The sequence below is a fragment of the Gobio gobio genome (genome assembly GCF_949357685.1).
Source record: "Gobio gobio genome assembly, chromosome: 17".
In the NCBI taxonomy this organism is placed as follows: Eukaryota; Metazoa; Chordata; class Actinopteri; order Cypriniformes; family Gobionidae; genus Gobio; species Gobio gobio.
The window spans coordinates 39,137,261-39,160,675 of NC_137110.1; the positions used below are offsets into that span (position 1 = coordinate 39,137,261).

The 23,415-nt window shown below is 37.4% G+C and overlaps 1 protein-coding gene across 1 annotated transcript in view; it reads right to left on the reverse strand.

Annotated features, from left to right (window-relative positions):
- LOC307140476 (potassium channel, voltage gated eag related subfamily H, member 7) overlaps positions 1-23,415 on the reverse strand; it is a gene marked incomplete at its 5' end in the record, with an annotated part of 95,924 nt that overhangs the window by 44,712 nt on the left and 27,797 nt on the right. Inside the window, 3 exons of the mRNA XM_079840034.1 lie at positions 6,852-7,066; positions 10,366-10,827; positions 17,326-17,481. Of these exons, the coding sequence (XP_079696160.1) occupies positions 6,852-7,066; positions 10,366-10,827; positions 17,326-17,481 (833 nt within the window). The remainder of the gene's footprint in view (positions 1-6,851; positions 7,067-10,365; positions 10,828-17,325; positions 17,482-23,415) is intronic.

Below are 23,415 nucleotides of genomic sequence, written 5' to 3' on the forward strand. Positions count from 1 at the left end.
AGATTCTTTGACAACAAAGTGAGGTGTTTCACCAACACTTTCCTCCTTGCACAGGAACAGGAAGAAATCTCTCTGTAATGATTTTGATAGGGGTCGTCCTGAGTGATAAAGGTGGGGCACAGCCTGTCTGTCAAAGACAGACATGGTGTCACAGGAGCTTCTGTAGTTGGTCATGCCCAAAGCGATTCCCGGGATTACGTTAAGTAACCTATTGTTTTCCACACTTCTTAAGCCACCTTTCCACTATCTCCGACAAGCGAGAGACCGGAAGTCATTCATTTTCAATGGAGAGTAGTACGGAGCTGCTTGGAATTCCGATCATGCAATCATGCATATGCAGAATTTTCGGATCCCATTTGAGCTTCAGATTCGTTAAAATATTTAAGCCTCTGCAGGCTGTATGTGACCGCCCGACCAGATGTGATTTATTTTAATAAAAACTATAAGCACGAGGTGAGAATTACCAGACTTCTTTCACTAAAATGTTATTCTTTAAACACTGTATCCATAAAATAGCGGTTATGGATAATGGTTTTATAATTATTTACGTTAATTAGTCCTAGAAAACCTACTATTTGTTTATTTATGAAGTATTAGAGGTAATTTGCTTTGTGTGGATATATTCATACCAGCATTATATTCATTAAAATCGTAAATTCATTAAAATTCATTAAAAAGTTATTTCACAACCAATTTTTAAGTTCTACCCGACTGCCGCTAAGGGGTGAAATGCAAATGTCGTAGATAGGAGGCTTCATTGGATTAGGGCTGAAAACACATTCTGATTCTTGATTTAGTCCCACTCATTGCACAGCAAATGCCAAATCTCAAGCATGAGTTATACTCGTCAACATAGATTTTTTTTCCCTATTTAGTGTTGTTAATGGTGTGTTGTAAATTGTTCATTTGAAGTCACCGTCATTAGTGTTCTCTTTGGTCAACATGAAACAGTGAAACAGGATATAGAAAGAAAATTGTAGGAACTTTTTATCCACTGGGAATTGATTGGAAATGATAAGAGGATTATCTATACCAGAACAGATGCAGCTAGAAATGCAAGTTTGTCAAGAAATTTCAGGGTTTTTTTCTTTTCAGATCTATAATTTTTCTATTACTGGAATTAAAATTAAAATTACATTTATACTACTGTTCAAAAGTTTGGGGTCAGTAAGATTTTTTTACAAATATTTTTGAAAGAAGTCTCTTATACTTGCCAAAGCTGCATTTATTTGCAGATACAGTAAATACAGTAATACTGTAATACATTATGCTTTCTATTTTAATATTTATTCCTGTGTTCAGCAGCCATTATTCCAGATAACATTATATTCACATAATCCTTTAGAAATCTAACATTGGCGAGCAGTGACTATGTAGATATGTTCGCTCAATACAGTGTGAACTACTCAGTTGCTTAGACTCATGACACATAGCAACAGAGCTAAAAGTATTCCTAATATATTTTACCTTTTAGCCTACCTGTTGAGACATGCCTTCACAAGCACCCGTAAGAGCTGTGATTGTGATGTTTGAGTTGAGGGAGGAACATTGCGCGAAAGGGCCGCTTGCAAAATATGCTGTATTTTTATAATTACGCTAGATGCCACTAGTGTCGCTGAAATGACAAACTTCACCTTTAAACGGTACTACACGGTTTAGGACGAACAGAAGACTCAGATCTAAATCAGAGATGACAAATAAGCAACACCATGGCAGGTGTCAATATAAATGCATGCTGGAAGTATTTTTTTAAAATCAAGAATTAAAAAAAATATATAAATCATTTTGAGTCAATTTTGTTCAAAGACTTCATCAAACAAGCAAATCCGTTTGAATTATTTGTACAGTTTCCTGTATGCACTGAAGCGGTTTCTCACTGAAATTCACACCCAACCAGTAAGTTTAAGAACTTCAAGAGCATTGGATGAAGTGGCCGTGGACCTACAGTCAATTGAACGCAAATCTAAAAATGCATCCTATTGTTTGCCAGCGATGAAGATCTGTGTTAGTTGAACATCTGCGTATGCTGTCTCTGAATGATTCCACAGGTATAGCTACATTCAATTTCATTTCATACACATTACAGCCAAACAGATTATTACGCCATGATACCACTAAAAAGTATGACATCACCAGTTTTTTGGACAAATACACTAATTTATACATTAAATAAGCTAACGTTGTTCACTGAGTATGAAATGAACACCCGCCAACCCACAATTTGTGGTTATTGCTCAGTTGCGGCGACCTGTTCATCGAACTGTTCAGACGAATGCCTTTGCTTATACACAGTTATCCAGTTTACACACGCCTACAGAAATATACACTTGATTACATTTTGGAGAACAGATGAAAGAAGATCTGTCAATGTGCATTTGATCATGTTTGTGTTCAGATGTTCAGTAGCGGTTATGAGTGCGAGCACACCTGAAAAAAAACTTTCACTCTTTCTTCTCCATGTCAGTGGTTCCCTTTATTTTGACATTGTCTAATAATCCAAATGTAGCTGCATATGTTATTATTATAAAGCAAAGGACATGCAATGATAGATGCCAGAAATAATGCTTGTCTAAATAAAGATATTTAAAGATTTAATCTTGCAAGATTAAAATGTGACAAGATTTCTCGTTGAGTGAAAAGCTGTGCCGCTCCCTATACACAGTATGTGTGATCGCAAATCAAAAGCAAAAGTAAACGCGAGCTCCGTGATTCTCCAAATATCAAACTTATCGTATGCTGGACTGTGTAGTTGTAACCACCTCTTAGCTCAGCTCTGTTTGCACTTTGAATATTGAGAGAGTAATTTGATTATTACTCTTTGATTATCACTTGTGTTTCCGGTGAGAATATGCTGTGTGCGAAATGGCTGCCGCTTCTGATCGCTATTCATTGTTTTTGTTTTTGCTAATCGTTGTTGTTTTTGCTAATCGTTTATCGTCAAAGGGACTTAATATCTGGACCTAATCAAACTACTATTAGGATGTTTGGGCAACATGTCCGGATAAATAATGAGATTGCCATAATGAAGCGTGTGTATGTGCTTTTTTGGAACTTAAAGTTTGGATGTACTTGCTTGGGACTTCAAGTCTGGATCTGATGGAACAGTGGGATTTTGTGTTTTTTAGCGTTGGATATTTGAGTGAAGTATCTTGAACTGCTATGTGATTTTGTCAGTTCTGGGACCTAAGTATCTCATCTTTGAAATCCCTGTGACATTCTTTGGACAGCTTTTGCAAACTGCTGTTCAGCATCTCACTTTGTGAAATCCCCGCAAGCCCTCTGCCCATTGCCTAGACTTTACCACACTGCACTCTCGGTAAGTAAGCTTCCTCTTGTTAATTGATTAGTGTCTCTTTGTGGTTCTGCCTATCCGGGCTTGGCTAACCTGGAGTGCTGTGGCCTCACTTTACTGTTTCCCCGAGCCCTCTACCGCTGCATATCCGTGGGTCCCATAGAATTTGACGCAACGATAAGCAAGTCTCTACCTAAATCATCCCTCTCGACTGGAAACCTCTACTTTTGATTGGTGTACTACCCTCGGTATTGCTCGCCGTGCTCATTATATCCATCGGTCTGGCTGTGATCTTTAAGAACAATTATAAAGTGACTAAAAATAATGACTTTCTTGATGTTTCTAGTTTTGAATGTCTATCACTTAAACTTGCTGGTCCCGCTCCACTTCTGATTATGTTGATTTATAGACCCCCTAGACATAATACAAACTTTCTTTCTGAATTTCTCAACTTCTCACTCTTGCCTGTTCCCAGCATTATAGAATCATGATGCTAGGTGACCTTAACATACATGCAAAAGACTGTTTTGGATTATTTTGAAGTATCTCAGCATATTGATTTTCCCACACATCCCCACTCTCATACTCTCGATTTGCTTTGTACTGTTGGTACTGACAGTTGGTATTGACCGCTCAGGGTCATGATTTGGGCATCTCTGATCATAAACTAATTGTCTTCGACCTCTCACTCCCTCTTGTAAAACCAAACACCAAAACTACGATATCTTACCGTAACCTGAGATCTATAACAATTTCTCTGCTACTATTGCTGCCTCTGTTCTTCCTTCTTCACTCAACCTCCTGAGTCCTGATGAGATAGTTTCAACCTATAATGAATCTATTTGTAATGGTTTGGATGATCTTGCTCCATTAATAACTAGAACTGTCCCATCAACTCACTCCTCTCCTTGGTTCACTCCTGAACTTAGAGTTCTGAAAACAAAATGAAGGCGTCTTGAAAGACTTTACAAAAAATCTTCCCTTCTTGTGCATGCCATGGCTTTTTTGGATTAAGTAGTGGAATATAAAGAAGCACTTAACATTGCACGTTCTGACTATCTTTCTACTGTCATCAACAAAGCCAAGTGCAAACCTAAAGCTCTTTTTTCTGAAATAAACAAACTGATTAAACCATCGTCTGTAGCTATTACTGGCTCTGTTGATGTTTTCAGTCATTTTTTCTACAAAAAAAATGTATAACATTTATAAAACTTTTTCTCCAACTGCCTCTTCCTATTCAACTCCATGTCTTTTTTACCCACAAATACATCTGTGGTTGAACAACTGATTATCAAATCTAATTCTACCACCTGCACTCTTGATACTATTCCAACATACCTTCTAAAACCCTTCTGCCTTTACTTATTCAACCCATTACTCATATTATAAATAGATCTCTTGCCACTGGTTATGTTCCGCATGATCTAAAAGTAGCCGCTATCACTCGAATACTAAAGAAGTCTGGCCTTGATAACACTATCCAGAACAATTATAGACCAATATCAAACCTCCCATTCGTTGCCAAATTACTTGAGAAGGTAGTTGTAGCACAACTGCAGTCACATCTAGAGAATAATAATCTTTTTGAACTGCTACAATCTGGTTTTCGTATTACAGCACAGAAACAGCACTTTTAAAAGTGTTAAATGATCTCCTTCTGGTTTCTGATTCTGGTGCACACAGTATCCTGGTTCTTCTCGATCTCAGTGCACCATTTGACACTGTGTGCCACTCTACTCTTCTTTCTCGACTATCTGCAATAGGCATCACTGGTGCTGCTCTTCAGTGGTTAACTTTATCTATCAGATAGACAGCAATTTGTTAGGATAGGTAAGGATCTATACCGTACCGTACCATATCTGTACTGTTACTATCTCTCATGGTGTACCTCAAGGTTCTATACTTTTATTTTGCATTTATGTGCTGCCACTAGGTCAGATAATCAGACGGCATGGTCTCAACTTTCATAGTTACGCTGATAATATTCAAATTTATTTAACGGTTAAACCCAACTCAGCTTGTCTACCCGCTTCTGTTAACTCTTGCCTTCAGGAACGTAAAACCTGGATGACTGATAACTTCTTACAGCTTAATGCTGATAAAACTGAAATCCTGTTGGTTTGCCCTAAATCACAGAGTTTACCCCGACATGACATTTTCAGTGATATTGATGGTGTCCAGATTAGGCCTTCAAAAACTGCAAAATCTGGGAGTATTGATCGACTCCACGTTATGTTTTGACTTACATATTGGTCAGATTGTTAAATCATGCTTTTCCACTTGCGAAATATTGTTCGTATCCACCACTCCCTTAACTTTGGAGATGCTGAAACTGTTATTCATGCTTTTATAAACTTAGTAGTCCAGATTGGACTACTGTAACGCCTTTTATAGTGGCTTTCCTACCAAAGCTATACATCGCCTCCAAATGGTGCAAAACTCTCGAGCCCTTACATTTAATCAAATCTGCACATATCACTCCTATTCTTTACCAACTTCTCTGGCTTTCTGTGGTCAGTTGTATCCAGTTTAAACTGTTATGTTATGTTACTGTCATGGCCCCGCACCCCAATACCTTGCTGATTTAGAGCAACCACATGTTCCAGCCCGGGCCCTCAGATCTAGCAATGATAATTTGCTTGTCGTACCCAAGTATAAACACCCCTACTCTCCAGCCCTACTCTCCAGTCCCAACTTAAAACTCATCTTTTCTCTATGCTCAGTAAATAATTATTTTCCTCTTTACTTCTCTGCCTTCCACTTTCTCATTTTTATTTTTTATGATTACTTTATTGTATTTAATGTTCTCTTTGATTCTATAATTTCTTATGTTAATTATCTGTAGTTATTTGTTGTCTCCATTTGCTTGTTTATTTGTAATAATAAGCAGACTGACTGTTACTTTGTTTGTCTATTGATTGTACTATTGTACTACTTTGGGAAGCGACCGTGGGTTCTTGAAAGACGTAATAAAAAATGTATTATTACTACTATTTTTATTACTATTATTATTATGGTTGCACTTATTGTTTGCATTTAATAAGACAAAGAAAAAACTGTTATTTATTTTTGTTATGTATGCTGTTTTTATTTCTATGTTCAATTTGTGGAAAGGAGTTGAATTAGGAGGTCACACACAGCCTCAGTCAGAAGTTCTGGAAGCTCATAATTCATGTACAGTAAGGTCTGAAAAGACTTGTGTGAAATCACAAAGGAGAGAAGCCAGTCAGTTGTTACAGTTAGTTCGTTACAGTGCTTGCATATTTGTTGTCTTTCAATGCAAATGATAATTAATTATCAGAAAGTAGAACAGAAATTACATTCCTTTTAAGATGATTAAAGCATTTCAAAATGCAATCTGAAGACCATTTTTCCAGTCCTGAATTTTGTCATTAAGGATCTCTTAAAAATACTGTGAAAAAATCTTGTCTCATCTCATTCTCGTATCTCATCTTATCTCGTGAGCTAAAGCCCAATTAATACTTCTGCGTCGAGTGTATTCCGTAGCTACGCTGTAGGCTGTGTGTTGACCGCTATTTGAATAGTAAACGCCTCTCACCTGTGTGACCTTCTCTGTGACGTTGTGTGTCCGATCTTTGACCTTTGGTGCGATGATGGTTTTCTCTGAGGAATGCGGAGATGATGCCCGCTTGTCATTGTTTGTCTCTGAGAAGTTCAGAGTGATGAGTGGGATCTTGTTGATGGTGCTGTACTTGGTGAGGTTTGAGTCAGACGTGGAACCCAGAAGGCTGGACTTGATCTGATTAAATGGACCTGAAGCACATACACACAAATTATGAGCAGGGTACAACTCTCTCTCATCTAGCAGGAGTCAATTTAATAGTGACATCAACACTCTTCATTTTAAGAATCTGCATTTCCAGACCAGTATTATTAAAACCATCACTAACAACAACAACAACATTTAAGTCAACTGCAAACACAAAATACATAGACAGCAGACGCACAGACGACAGAGACATGCCAACGATTAAATCAAAGAACTGAAGCTCTAGCCATACCCCCAGCCATCCAAGAGCGCGACACTAGCCAATGAGAAGAGAGCGAAAGAGAGAAGGAAGGGGAGCAGAGAATGATTTAACATTTGAAAAAGTCAGGAGGCCAAAAGTTAAAGAGAATCTGGTATCATCTCAAGAACTCTGATGTAAACAGATCACTGAACTGTAATAGTCCACACAGTCTTGTAAATCAAAAAGATTTATGACAATAATGTTACAAGAATCTAAACAATCCATTCTCCAGTCGAATACATTAACCTTAACTCGAGGGTTTGAAAACCATGTAGGTTCAGAAAGAGAGATTTGGAGAAAGAAAAGGAAGAGAAAGAATAGAAAGAGAAAAGAAGCAGCAAAAGCTGAAACTTAGTTCTTAAAAAGTGATTTCTATCCCATGCACTTTCATGTCACGTAAGGCATTACGCATGCACATTTCTCCTCTGTCCCTCTGTCACACGAACACTTGTTTGTCAGTATTTTCTTTAAAAGTAGTCTGTGATTTGTAAATTTGATGCATTTCGGGAGCATTCAGTGTTAGCGCAAGCATGCTTCATACAGGCAGACAGGCAGGCATGTGTTGAGCAACAGCTCTGTTACCTTTAATACTACGCCCATTATCTGAGAGAGCAATAGATCACAGATGGACAGGGTGAAAGGAAAGAAAGACAGTCAAAGGCAGTCAAATAATTGATAGGAGAGATCTATTAGGTTTTTAAACTGTGTGTGAGTAAAAAAATTCTGAAGATGTCCACAGAAGAATAGCTGAACCTAAAACTCATCTTGTGGGGATGTACCGATATGGAAAGTAGGACAATAGAGAAAATAAATAATTTAGGATGTGGAGCTATATAAGCATAAATAATGATTTCGGGTTGTTTTAACAATTATGAATTTCCCCAATATTTTTGCTACTTTTCGAAAACACAAGTAAAAAAACAGTATCACCTGTTTAATTAGTATTAGTTAACATCTTTCAAAGACCACTTTCTTAAGGGGTCATGACATAAGAAATCAAATGTGCCTAGTCGATCTTTTGACATATAAGAGGTCTTTATTTCTGTTATATCCAACGAGTTTCATAGCTTAAAACATCCTCCTCATTATAATCAATATATTTATTAAATCAAGCTCAAAAACAGCTTGTTTGGATATTGTGGGATTTGTGATGTCACACAGGCAAATACATTTGCATGTGCCAACAAATAGTTTTACATTATCGCACCATAGGCTCCGCCCACTGTCATTCAGTCGCTTAACAGCTGACACTTGACTTCACAGGATAGAGCGTCACGTCAAAAGCAAATAAAACCCATTGTAAATCACTGACGCTATCTACAGTGGATACAGTATACAGATGCGTGTTCAGTTTCTGACATACACCACGCACTTGATTCTGCCGACATAGGACAAATGGTGTAGTGTAGGAACGTGTGTAGGAACGTTCGCTTTTGACGCATGTTTAAACAGCTTATTTGCTTATTTCTGTAGTAACTTCAGAAGGATCCAGTGTCGGGATGGATGGATGGTTTATTTTTAATCACGTCATGGATCGCATCGGAGGATTATATGTTTGTTCTTGTTCTCGGAGGATTATATGAATTTGACTGCAAATGTTTTGTAAATGAGGCACAGTGTAATGGTGAGTTCGTAAAGAAACTTTTGTTGAAAGATGAAGCAGCCAACTGTATTGAATCTGACAGCAGCTACATCACAAACGCTAAGTAAACACTTCCACAATGCTTCATCTGTAAATGACAGTTTTATATGGGTATGTTTTCAAAACACTTACTCATGAGCAATAGCAAGTAGGCGTTGATACCATTTCCTATGCAATAAAAGAACAGCTTCCTTGGATTATATATTACTCTTGATATGATATGCAAATGTGTGAATATTTAATAAGATGGTCTTTTGCATATTAAAATGTATATTTTATATGGCACATTTCATTCAGATTAAAAGCAATGGAAATTATCAGGGTTGTAAATTATCTGAATAATGGTACTTCATTAAGTATTATTTTGGGGAATTTGTAGAGTACTAATGAAACATGCATTTTTACATCATATTTCTATGGAAAAAGCATATTTTATACCTTACAATTTATTTCAAAGGCATTCAAGTACAAGCTACATAAAGTATTTCACTGGTCATCATGATGGGAATCTATAATCTTAAAAATACGCAGCCAATAAAATCTATTTCAATGTGAAACATAATTGGCCTCATATATAGTCAATCGTCCTTGTGAAGATATATCTCTACAGTCACAACAACATTTTAGGCCTTTGACCTAAAGCAATGCTTTTTAATTAAGTTATAGCAATCGCTGAAGAAGAACGTGACTCGAGTGCAAATATGGTCAGTCCATAAACAATGACTTTCAAGCCAAACAACTATAAAACAATCTGCAGTTGAATTTAATGCTCAGTAACAAATGTCAGGATATAGGTCAACATTTAATACCTGCTGTGTCCTAGAGCCTTACTGAGTCAAGGCATTGAGAAATGTATTCATTTTAATGAGAAAATGTGCCTTGTCTCTTTTTTTTCATCAGTCAGTTTCAAGGGCTAAGAAGAAAGATTACTTTTTACTTGTAAATATTTAAGTATAGTTAAATGTGGAAACCTTACTTTGACTCAAGTATATTTTTGGCTAGTCTGACTGCACCTAGACCTAGGTATAATTCTCAGTAAGATATTCAAGATATTCAATATGTTACCCTATTCATATGTAGAACCTTCTTTTTTCATTTAAAAAAGTTAATAGCGGCATGCATATATATGATGATAGAATTGTAGTGGAAATTACAATAGACATATATTACAATGGATATAATGAGATCAACAAATGTGAATGGGAAGTCCCCACAATGATGTGTAAACAGTGTGCGTATATGCGTGCTGTCTGTCTGGCTATTTTTCATTTCTGCTCCGTCCAGTTCATTGTTGCTGTGATTTTGCCAAATCAAGTCATTTTAACAGAACCACAAACTAAATGTGGTAGTGTAAAAATTCTTGAAAGCTCATGCTTGTGTATTTAGAAACGTGTGCATACCTTCACTAGCATGCCGATCACGATACGTCCTCTGTGTGTGCATGCTGAGTCCTTCTATATCTTGTGTAGATGATGCTCTCCTAAATGTGCACATACTGGCCTGTGATGCCCTTCTGGATGCAGTCGCCAAAGGCTCCTGGGGGTCCATCCGTTCCCAGGGGCCCCGTGGAGACGAGTGATCCTGTGGCCCTGAGATAGGCGAGCATGACCCCAGATAACTCTGGCCAATCAGAGCCCGGGTGTCGTTCCCGTAGGAGGGGCTACAGCTCTCGCCGGTTGGTGGATGGAGTTCACGTGGAGAAAGGGAAAGGGAGAGAGATGACGAGCAGGAAGAGCGTTTCTCGTTCTGATCAGCCGAATGGATGGTCACCTCATCAGGGTCTTCTTGGGGGAGGGATTGCTTACTCACTCCCAGCATGCTTAGTGGCGCAGGCAGACGAAAACGGAAGAAACGTCCTTTTTCTACAAAAAAGTGACAAAGCAAGGTTCAGGGAAGGTAACAAGAAAGAGGCATTATTTTATTATATTGTATAAAATGTTACAAAAAATGTATGTCCTTTGCAGGGTATGAAATTAACGGGGGCTTTTGTTAATTTTGTTTCTAACCCTAACCCTAACCCTAACCCTAACCCTACAATTAAAGGACCCTGTCAGAATAAAGAAATTTTAAATTACATCTGAGAGATTGAAGTCGTCCATTGACAGTCCACGCAACTACCACTTTGTCGCTTCAAAAAGTTCATAAAGAGATTTTAGTCCACATTTTCTGAAGAGACTGGATCGTTTCATGAACAGATTGAATTTAGGCTTTTAATCACATATAAACATTGATCAGCGAACATAAACAAAAGCTCAACCACACGTTTGATGTGTGATAACAAACCACACTGGTTCTTGCAGAAGCCCAAACGTGCTGCGTTACACATGAGAATGGACCTCACTGGTTCTCGTACGCAAGCAAGCACGCTTGAGCTTCCGTTTAAACATGGTAAAACTGGCAACTTTCATTTTCAAGTAGGCTATGTCCCGTGTTTTCAGCATCATACTCCAGTCCTAAGTGTCACGTGATCCTTCAGAAATCATTCTAATATGCTGTATTAGGTAAGAATTGTTACACTCTTTTCCACACTTGGAGCTCTATTCCATAAAATGACAGGAGATGTCAAGCTCCAGAAAGGACAAATACTATAACCACTAGAAAGGCACCATAAAAACAGTATCTGACACGGTTCCAATGCTCATTTTCTGCAGTATCTATACACCGATACCAGCTGCACGTTCTCATTCTCTCCAACTCCGACAGCGAGTTTGACACACACACGTCTCCTGTCTGTCACTCGTTTCAGTTACAGAGCCTGAATGTCAGCGCGGGATTGCAGGTATTGGACATCATTTTGATCCTACCCGCAGCTTTCTATGGAGTATTTTAATGACAAATGTTGAGAGCGCATTATTGTAATGCAAGAACACATTCATGTAATTGTAGAAAACTGGACGCGAGCTCTCAAATATACAAATGATCTGCCTCTCCTCTCACTCATATATTGAGTGTGCGCTATCCCATGCAATCGCGAATCTCTCAGTGCTCTTGAACTAGAAATTAAGACCCTTAATGTGCCACGGGTATTAATTTTGTTTTGTCTACATAGGTTTTTTTTTTTTTATCTTAAAGTGACGGAACCCATTGACTTGCATTATATGAATCAGCAAAGACCACAATTTCAGCTAAAGATCTTCTTTACTGTTCTACTGAAGAAAAAAAGTCACCTACATCTCGGAGGGCGAGCAAATCAACAGCAAATGTTCATTTTTGGGTGAACTATCCCTTTAATTCTCTTTGCTCCTGAATTAAATGTTGTCAAAAGTTATCAACCAATCAGAATAGACCTCCATGCTTGACCGATCAAAATGCTGCAGGAAATATTATTGGCTGTAAGTGAAATACACCAGGACGTCTTTCAACAATCAAAGGTGGATCTTTAATTTCTATACAATATAAAATGTATGTTAGAAATGTTTCAGAATGGGGCATTTGTATGATTTGTACATATAAATAAACTAGTCTGTCTAACTGCATCACTACATTGTACAGACATTATAGGTCAAACCCCTCTGATGTTCGACTTATCTAAATTAACAACATATTATATGGCTCTTAAGACACACTGCATATAAAAATTCAGTGTTGTCATTTTGAATATACTTCAACTGAATTGAGGTAATTTGTTTCATTTGTTCTTATTTTATAATTGACTGTTTACTTGTCTTTTTTGTAAATTAAATTCAGTTTAAAATCAAGTTTGAAATCAAGCTTCCTTATGCTGCGTGTAAGCTATTGCAACAGTAACCCTATCGTAAAGATTATTGTAATGGTTAATTGATCAATGTTTTGTTGAAAGTAGCAATTTTCTACATAGATCTATGATTTGATTGAATATATATATTGGTAATTAATTAAATATCGCCAGCTAAAAAGTAACTAGTAGTTTCAAGAGTACTTTGTATTTTTACTTAAGTACTTTTTTGACAGCAGCACTTTTACTTGTAATTGAGTATTATTTCAGCAATGTAACAGTACTTGTACTTAAGTAAAAGTTTTCAGTACTCTTTCCACCACTGGTGGTGATGAATGTTTATATGTGTATAGAAGCCTAAATTAAATACAAAGTTCTTTCATGAAACTCTAAATGGCACAGGCTGATAGGTCCTGTACTCAAACTGCTTGCAATCAAATCATTCTCTATAGGGCCCAGCTGACTGGTTCCTGCTGTGTCAGTAGCCAATACACTTGGCTTGTACTGTTCAGGCTTCTTTGTCACTTGTTCTGTTGGGGGGCAATCCATGTATGCTATTTTTTTTACAGCAGCACAGCAGCGTGTCATGCATGTATTGGCAGTAGCAAGCCCCGTACTTGTTCTGCAGCAGCAGCAATAACTCAGTCTCTTCAGAATTTGTCCCGAAACCCTTTAAAGAACTCCACATCATGACCATCTCGGAATGTTCTAGGAATGTTACCAGGCGATGTCCTGGTTCAGGATTTGCTCTTCCGTTATTTTAGACTAAACTGCTCAATTCATATGGCTTAGAGTTACGATCTCTTAATGAAAGTTTTGAAGCGTCTAAGTGGTAGTTGCGTAGACTGTCAATGGAGGGACAGAAATCTCTCGGATTAAAATAGCTTAATTTGTGGTTTGAAGATGAACAAAAGTTTTACATGTTTGGAACAACATGAGGGTAAGTAAATGGTGACAATTAAAAAATGTTTTCGCAGTGAAGGAATAAAAAGAAAGTAGAATACGTTGATGATTACATGATTATTTACTGATTCGATGACATGATTAGATACTTTAAATGTATGGAGCAAACTGCAACATGACAGTAGTCGTCAAACAAAGTTACTCTGATGGGGTCTATTCAGCAAAACATCTGCAGCCATGTGGTCCTACCCACACCTTGAATCTTTAACAAGAACTGCCTGAATGTTAAACAAGCAGAAATGGAGGGGAAACTGGGACACCAGCATCAATGAAATTCAGAGAGAAGATGAGATGAAACATGGATTAAATTTGAGTTTTCTCTCTGTCTCTTTCTCCTCTGGAGGGCAAGACAGCCCTAGGACTCTACATGGATTTCATTGCCTGAGCTTCATACCAACCACAGAAAAAATACGGCTAAATTATTTATGGACCAGTGAGACCAGCTTAATCAAATATTATATTATTGAAAATACAACAACACTGTGTGTAGGTGAACTTCTTGAAAGCTTGATGCCCAACAAAAACATTACTGGTGTTCTAGGAAAGCTCATGACATCCATCCTTGTTGTATTTTGTGTTGTTGTTTTTGGTGTGAATGGGCTTTAAGAGTGCCACCCTAGGTACTGGGTCTGCATTTACTTTTTGGCTTTTTGGCATTTTACAGTGCCTTTCAACTCTCTCTGTTCATGGGCATCTAAAATGAATCAATATTAATATTTATTAAGTTTAACACATATCTGTCCATGCTTTTATCTGTAATATAAATAAGAATTGTTATTTATACAGTGATACTGTCATTCAGTGTAATGGATGACACTGTGGTGTAACAAAGAATTTGCATTACACTAAAGCATCATACCCTGAATGACAAAACTTCTACTTCAGCTTATATTGTAGGCCATCAACTGGCCACCTATATTAAACTGTGAGCTTGACCAGTAAGGTTAATCACAATAATTCACAACATCTACTTATTTTTCAAAAAATAAAACAATATAAGTGTTTTTTTTGCATTTCACTGAATGACATGCTGTTTTGTAACTTAGGCTACCACACCGTGAAAAGGTGGAATTATCAAATATTTAAGAGCAATGAACTCACTTTTCTGCAGCACCACATGGTCTTCAGGGTGCTTTTTGATGATGTCAAAGACTGTCAAATGACTATCTGTTTTTTTAAATGATTTCAGAATGGCTTCTTGATCCCGTTACATTGAATGATCTCTAACAAACTGCATTTTGGGGGCAAAAGTACAATACTTAGCTATTTCAAAGGCAAAGATGTTAGCCAATCACAGCAATGGGCTTTTACACTGAAGTCTCATAGCAGACACACACGCCCCTTAAAACAGAGCGTTCAAATCAGAGGGCTAAAATCAGGGTAGGAAAAATGCCTTTTATTTCTAAATTATGGCCATTTTTTGATGTAAAAATCATACTAACATAATAAGTGCGCCCCAGGAAACATTATAAAATAATAAAATAATGCAGTTCATGACCCCTTTAAGATGCCTATGTAAATTAGGCCTACTTCTTGATATGTGACATGAGATGCATGCTATGGTGCACTAATTTGCAAGCTGTAGATTTGCTGTTGGCTGCTGTTAGGTTTTTACTGCTCCATACTTCATTAACAGCCTCTTTGCAAAGCCTGAATCACATTTTGTGAACCTGACAAACTTTATGCTTCAAGCATAATATAAATTCTTACAATCATGAAATGATCAACGCATTTTCTAACATATTTCTGTCATGGGTATTCCAGGATGTGCCGAGTGGCAGGTGCCACACAAAGCCACATTTTACCCACACATTATTCTTATCATGAACTCTTCGGCTGTTAGGAATAATTGTATAGTATATATGAATAGTATGAATATGTGCTGTTTAAATGTATCAATCCGGCTGATATCAGAAAAAAACTTAAAGTGCCCCTATTATGCTTTTTCAGATATTACCTTAAATGTGGAGTGCAACATGTTTTTGAATCTAAAAGATCTGAAAAGTTTCAAAGATCAAAGTGCACAATAAATAAAGGTATCGTCTCCCAAAAGAGAGAACCGATTCTGAACTGCCTGAAACGAGTTGTCAGTTATTCTAGCCTTCCTTCCTGCGCAAAAATTCAGATATGGAATTGGGAGTGAATTCTGAAATTCAGATATGGTAATTGGAGTTTTTTTATCCGACACGTGCTGTAAGCAGAAGAGCAATCATAACAGACTAAGCCATCTGACCAATCAGGAAAGGAGGGTTTAGCGAAGCCGAATCCTTTATTGAACCATTTCAGACACTGAGAAAAGAGGTGATGCTGCAATGTATATAATGAGAAAACATTTTTTGTAGGAGACCTTCAAAACAACATTAGAAACCGTTAAAACAGCATAATAGGGACACTACTATTACATATTTTATTTCATTCAAAAGCTAACAGAAGTTATATTTATTATTAGTTATTTTTTAGAAGTAATTTTTTTATTATCAAGAATCTATATATACAAGTATATATATTTTTTTTAATCTGTGCAGTGTGATTTCTCTCTTTCTCCGTTTCTCTCTGTCTGTCAACTCCCTAGGGTTTCAGTACCACGCCAGCATTAATTAAAAGTCTCCAAACTGGGCTATTTATATCACTCCTTCATCAAAACAACCTAATGCACCCCACAAAAGAAGCTTTTTTGAGTGGGACATCCTTCAATTTTTGATCAGAGTGAGGCCTAATAAATCATTGACACAATCAGGATGGAAAAGCTTGTACATTTTACTAGCTAGTTTGTCTCTGCTTTGCTGGTTCAATGCATTTCTTCTTCTTTTTTTCCCCTCAGCCTTGCTCTCAGAGGAAGAGAGATCTAGGAAATCTATATTCATCCCAGCTGGAATTTTTCACCACAGCTTTTTAAAGTATTATGTTGTGGCTCAGCTTAATACTGACTACACTGCCATAGCCATAGCAAATCTTAGGTTTATAACAGCCCTGACTAAACAGTCCCTCTAACTTGCTCACATACAAACACACGCAGATGTCCTTTTCAAAACATTCCCTGTTGCTATGATACCACAGAGACAGTATTAGCATTGGATATTAATTGGATTTCATAGTTCAGATGACTTTCCAACACAGAGTTAGAGGAGGACATCAGGCAGGGTGTGTGTTTGCGTGTGTGCACATGTGTGTAAAATGATGCAGTAGCATATTTTGAAGAAAATGCAGTGCAGCACTTTTATTGCTTCCAGGTCTCTTTGAACACTTGTCATAATTATAGCATGATGTGCACATATACACACACACACACGCACAATCTCCCTCTGCTTGTATTAGATGTTTAGTGTGCACAGTTGTCCTATAAATTAAGTGCCGTTCAACACCTGGCCTCAAGGATTCAAATAATTGTAACATTGTGTTACATAAATAATTTTCCCCCACTTCATTTCCTTTCTAGCTGACTGGGTCGGCTTTGACAGTGTGTGCTGGTGAGCCAGAGCAACTGGAGCAAATAAAAACCTTTCTCTCTTCCTCTGCCTTCTCCATATTTCTTCCTGCACACCTCTCCATCTATTTCTACTCAGCAACCACACTCCATTTGTTTAAATGGAAGAGACGGGAAGTAAGCAATTAAGATGTTGTTGTCAATATACTGCAGTGATGGAAATGGGAAAAAAGCATTACAGAGTAATGAGTAATGAGAAAAGAAAAAAAGCAGTCTTACTTTGTTCTTGTCTGGATGGGGAGGTGTGGTTGAGTCTGTCTAATGAATCCATGCTACCCTCCTTTAGCACGTAATCAAAGCTCAAGATGAACATCATGACAACACCCTCTTCGTTCTTCACTGGAATGATGTGTGTCGCACACAGGAAGTCTGATCCTGTGGATGTAAAGTGACAAAAACAATATATATTTTTTAATTATCATCTTTTGGTTTTAAAAGCAAAGCAAATCAAATCCAACAATAAGTTCAGTGAACATATTTGCATTTTTAAATTATCACTGACCTCTGATTAATTACGGTTAATTGAGATTTCTATTAATTTGCTTAATTAGCATAAGAATACTGATAAATAAACAGAGGCAAATGTTGTTTGTGAAGAGCAGGTTACATTCACTACTTTCCTACATAAACAAACATGCAGTTTCGTGTGTAGATGTTAATGCTCATTCAGTTTGACAGGTACAGGATTCATTCCTGACAGGCAAAGATGGGGGTCGTCATGGCAACTAAAGGGCAAGACAACCCTTGAGAAAGGCAAAACGGAGCAGTGGCTCTGATTCGTCTTTACATTTGATAGAAACCTGTAGATTGATGAGTTGATCATTACTGGGGCACAAGGGTCCCTGTTGGAAATTTTAAGTTCCCAGAACGGTCCGAGACAGTCGTGATGTGGAGTTCTTAAAAGGGTTCGGGGACGTTATTTGGCGGACCTTCACGGAACATTCAGAACATTCTCTAAACGTTTAGGGGATTGTAGCGAATGATGACAGAATTGTTATTTTTGGTTTAACTATATCTTTAACGGGTTTTTTATTAATATGGAATATTAAATAATTTTTCTGGAAATTAGACCGCAAATAAGAAACTAGAACTTCCAGTAGGTGGTGGTAAATGTCTAAATGTCATTGAGTCATATACTCCTTTACATTCAGTAAATGGCTCTCTTAATGAATGGGGCATTAATTAGTTCAAAATGCAGATTCATTCAGAAATACAGCTGTATTGCTCGGAGACACACAATTGTTCTGCTATCGCTTTATAGGTAACAAAAATAGACATTTTGACAAAAAAAAAGTTAATACCGTTAGAGTGACAGACACAGGCTCACCAACAGGGAAGCCGTACCGTGGAAAATCATGGGGGAATCACAACATATGGACACCTAGTCTAGCACAGGGGCTGACCAACCGGGCATATGCACAAGCGCTAGACCTGGAGTCCAATGCCTCCGCCGCATCTGACTGCCGAAGGGTGCTGGAAGAACTCCAGGGTTCACCCAGTAGGAACTCAAGTGTGGACATCATCTGCCAATGGCGGTTCTAGACCACGGTAACTAGGGGGGCCAGGCAGGGGCCACTTGTGCTTTTAGTGGGCACACATTTATCTTTACCAGTAGTTAATTAGGTAGTTCACCTAAAAATGAAAATTCTATCACCATTTACTCACCCCCATGCCGTTCCAAATATGACTTTCTTATGTTGAACACAATATTAACTCATTTATTTTATTAAACTGTTGTATAAGATCAGTATCGCATTTGCACTCATGCTATTCTGGGTAGAAAAACAGAACTTGTGTGATATTGCACTCGTTACTCATGTTATAGCCTATTGCTTATACTGTAGTCTATATCATGATGTAAATGTGAGGGCGTTTTCACACTGGCAGTTTAGTTCGAATAATTTGTAATGTGAAAGTTGTCATGCGGACCTGGGTGAGCTGAGCTCAGGGGAACTGAATTCGAGACTGCCTGAAGGAGGTGGTCTGAGCTCAGTTGCACAAATTGCGCTCGAGCTGTGCCGTGATTCATGTGAATGTGAAAGCAACAAGGACTCGAGTGCGCAAGAAAAGTAACCTGCACATGCATTTTATCAGATGACGATGTATTTAGTCAAATAAAACACATGTAAGGGATGATAGTGTTGATGATTTACCTTGGATACGAGCGAGAGGGAGCCTGCGATGTATTTGCGGTGTAGAACGCGTTCTGGCGCTGACCACGACAAACGTGCCCAGTGTAAAAACGCTAAAACTCAAACTGGGGCATTTTTGCCACATATCTTGAATTTTATGGACATTCTAACTAAGAAGCACTGAAATGGTTTGGTTAACGACATTCTAACCAATATTTTTGGAACAACATGAGGGTGAGTTACATTCGGTGTTTTTATTTTCTTTTTGGGGGAACTAACCCTTTAACTTATTTTCCGGATTATTGAAAGTCTTTTTTATTTGGCCATGTACTGTATCACTCTGCAGTCTCTACACGTGAAGTAAAATAAATTCAAGTTCATTTATTTGAAAAGTAATGTGTCTGTAATATGATCATGATCAATTTATAAAAGTAAAACTAAACAATTTAAATTTTACATGTTTTGTAGCCTATATCTGCTCTCTGTTAGCGGACTCTTCGCAAAGTTAGCATAAGCATAAAAACAAACATCTAATAGGCCTAGCCTAATCTATAAGCAACACTGGACAATTGGATCAAATGATATTATTTCTCGCTATATGTGAACAAGACTGAAATTATATTATTTTCTGTATCTTTTCTCGGGTATGCCTATCTCTGTGGTGAAACACGTCTCTGTCATTGTCACACATGAAAGGTTATTTCATTGCGTTGGTCATAATTTATCTTTTGCTGCATCTTCCTAATTCGGAATATGATCCAAGATTATATATGTGGACGTGTTCGGAGAAATTAGCCATTGAAAAAATATATTTTAACTACCAGTATGTTTAAATTAACGAAATGACTGAATGGAATTCAAAGTCGTCAAGTCAGTAAAATTAAAGTTACACACAACACGTGTATAAAGAAAGCTTATTTTATCTGTAATCAAGTGCGTAGCAACCATTATAGCCCGCGTTTTACAACTATTTGAGCGAATGCAGACTGAGTGACGAATCATTCATAAACAGACTACTTGCGCGCCACAGCGCACAGCATCCTCCATTCTTCTCTGCATTGGTTATGACACAATAAAGTACTCTTTTCATCACATACCGCCGCAGCAAAAACTGCACATTGCAAGCAGTTTCAGAAAATTGATTGAGGTGATTTGATTCCAAATTTAGGGGGGCCAGAGGGGGGGCCAAGCATGTTGACACAGGGGCACTGGTACACTGATACATTTTGAGTTGAAGAGTTTCAAGCTCTATATTATACCCTTCAAACTGTATATGGAAAGTTGATCTCTGCTCAACTGTGTCACATCACTAATGGTTTATGTTGCTCATGGTTGCTGCAAATTGCAGTCAGTGTGATTGCCCTTTCAGGACGATGAGGTCATCTGCTTTGACGGCTACTCGTGTTCGTTTTTTGAGAATCATCTCAAGAACAATCAGAGTAAAGTACAGAGTTTACTATGACAAGAATTCCCTGTTTAATTATTCTGGCCAGCAGGAGCAGCTGTTGTGTGTGAGCCTGTAGAATGAGCTCAATTCAGAATTAAACTGCTCGAATTATCACATATTGGTTATAGGAGGCAAGCAGAAGAAAGAAGTAGTGTTCGTTTGTGTGCTTTATTTGAGCATGTGATCTATAAATATGTCAGAGTTAGCTTCCGAATGGTGTGCCTTAAGTTTCTCTGTCAATCTGTTATATTATTAGCAGCTGTGCATGCGCACACACACACATACCCACACACACACACACACACACACACACACACACACACACACACACACACACACACACACACACACACACACACACACACACACACACACACACACACACACACACACACACACACACACACACACACACACACACACACACACACACACACACACACACACACACACAACACAGGCCTTCTGTAATCACCACCTGTAGAACATCTACAATGCACAAACACACACACACCTGGAACAACAGCAAACAGTGCTTAAAGAGCTCAGATAAACATCGTTCATCGCTATGGCAACAGCAGTGACAGTTCAGAGCAATATATATGTTTGGTTATATATCATGGTTATATACCATCTCTGAAGGTTTTTTATGACTTCTGTGCAAAGGCAAATCCCAGTAACAACTGTATACATTTACTCAAAAATTAATTATGATTGACCCCCAAGGAGATGTTGGAGAGTCTAAAGAAACTTTTAAAAAGAGGCAGAAAAACTTGAATAGAATTAATATAAAATTATATACAATTATTAATTATTTTTATTTTTATAGAACCGATAATAATAATATAGTTAAAATTCAACAAGTTTGACATTTTTATTGGTCTTTCTAAATACTGGTCAGAAATTATGAGATTAATTAAACAAATTTCAAAACGTTTATTTAAAAAATATATATTTTCAAGTAATGATAGCAATAGTGTTATGTTTCTCTTCAGGTTTAAATACATAATGGTACTTTATTGGTGCTTAAAAAGTCCCTTTGCAGTGCTAATTTAAAAGAAAGTAAACAATTTCCAGATAATATTTTACACATTTCGAATTCTTTTTTATGTTTCACAGCATAAATGGGTGAATAAATGAAAAATATAGCTGCCTTTATATTTCAGGGGGTTCCGCAAGGAAATCATCGTATTGTAGGGTGGCATAAAATCATTTTTAGACACCCCTGCTGTGAAACAGGAAACAGATGGTTTGGCTCAACTGTGCTCAGATTCAGAGAAAACAGAATGTGAAAACTGATTCTGATAACTGATAAAATCAATCGAAATTTAATCCAAAACATCTGAGTTTTAGAGTTGCCGTAAAATGCGTTTAGCCTTAAATGACCAATTCTACACTAGAAACCTTAGTCAGGGAGGGTAGACATCATATTTAACTTGAATGTAAATGAGGCTTTGAGGGATAGTCCTTTCAGTGGGTTGTGGGTTTTACTGTTTGTCTTGGTGCCAATTCTTCAGCCTACAATATGTTGACAAAAAACTCTGCAGTCATTTGAAAATGACGTATATCGTTACGAATTCATATTCAAATTCATGAACTGACATTCTTCTGTTAGATAGTCTGTTAGAAGTCTTTAGCAGTGTGTTCTTTATGGGTACTTAAACAGCTACTCAACATAACAGTATATTGAGTATTTTTTGCCACAGCTAGAACACTTGTGTTGAATAATTAGTATCCAGGGCCGGAAAGTTTCAAAATGAATGATACTGATAAAGTGTAGTAATGAATTTAATGTAACCTCTCCCTCTCTTTCTGCAGTTGACGAATGGAATACGAGAGGCAAGTATGCCCAGAGAGTAAGCAGACTATGACCCTCTACTACATCACTGTCAATATTACCACATAATGCAATACATCCTGAGAGAGGGAGAGAGATGCAGTATGATCACTCTAGGCCATGAGGAAAAATCTGCAAGAAAAGCATTTTGAGCTCCAGTAGTTAGCTAGTTTTTTATACTTTACCATGTCAGAAACTTTCAGGTATGACAGATGATTGACAAATGTTTCACATGCAAACTCTATAACTACAGATTTTATACCTCCACATCTTGAATCCGCTGGTTTAACCAGCTGACAATGCTAGGCGCTCTGCTGAAAACGCCTAGCTGTGGGCACTTGAGCGCGCTTCGGTAGCACCATTTTTCAGTTGAGATGCTTTGCTTGCTATGATACGGAATATCCACAGAAGTGTTACTAGTATCTAATTCACAGATTGTTTCTGTATTGTTTCTATATAAAAATGCAGATGTGGAACAACTAATTGCGTTACTGTAATTAAGTAGTTATTTCTGGGTACTTTTTTGAGTATATTTTTAAATCTGTCATTTTACTTGTACTTAAGTACAAATTAAGCTAAATAATCTACTTCGTTACTTTTAAAACCACAATTTGTCACTGAGTATACCTACAATTTGAATTAATAAAAATTTCAACTGACATTTCAGTAGTCACTAAAGATATCTGATCGAAAAGGGACCGATAAAAGCCCTGATATCTGGACAAGATAAAGCTGCTGCTGCCAGTGAAGAGCTGATAACAATGAAGGAGCTCTCAGAGTCATTTATGGACTGAATGTTTGGAGAAACAAACTACATGGTAGTGTTGTCAAAAATATGTATCCAAAAATAGTGAAATACTGACATGGTTGACAAACACACGTCTCCTGTCTGT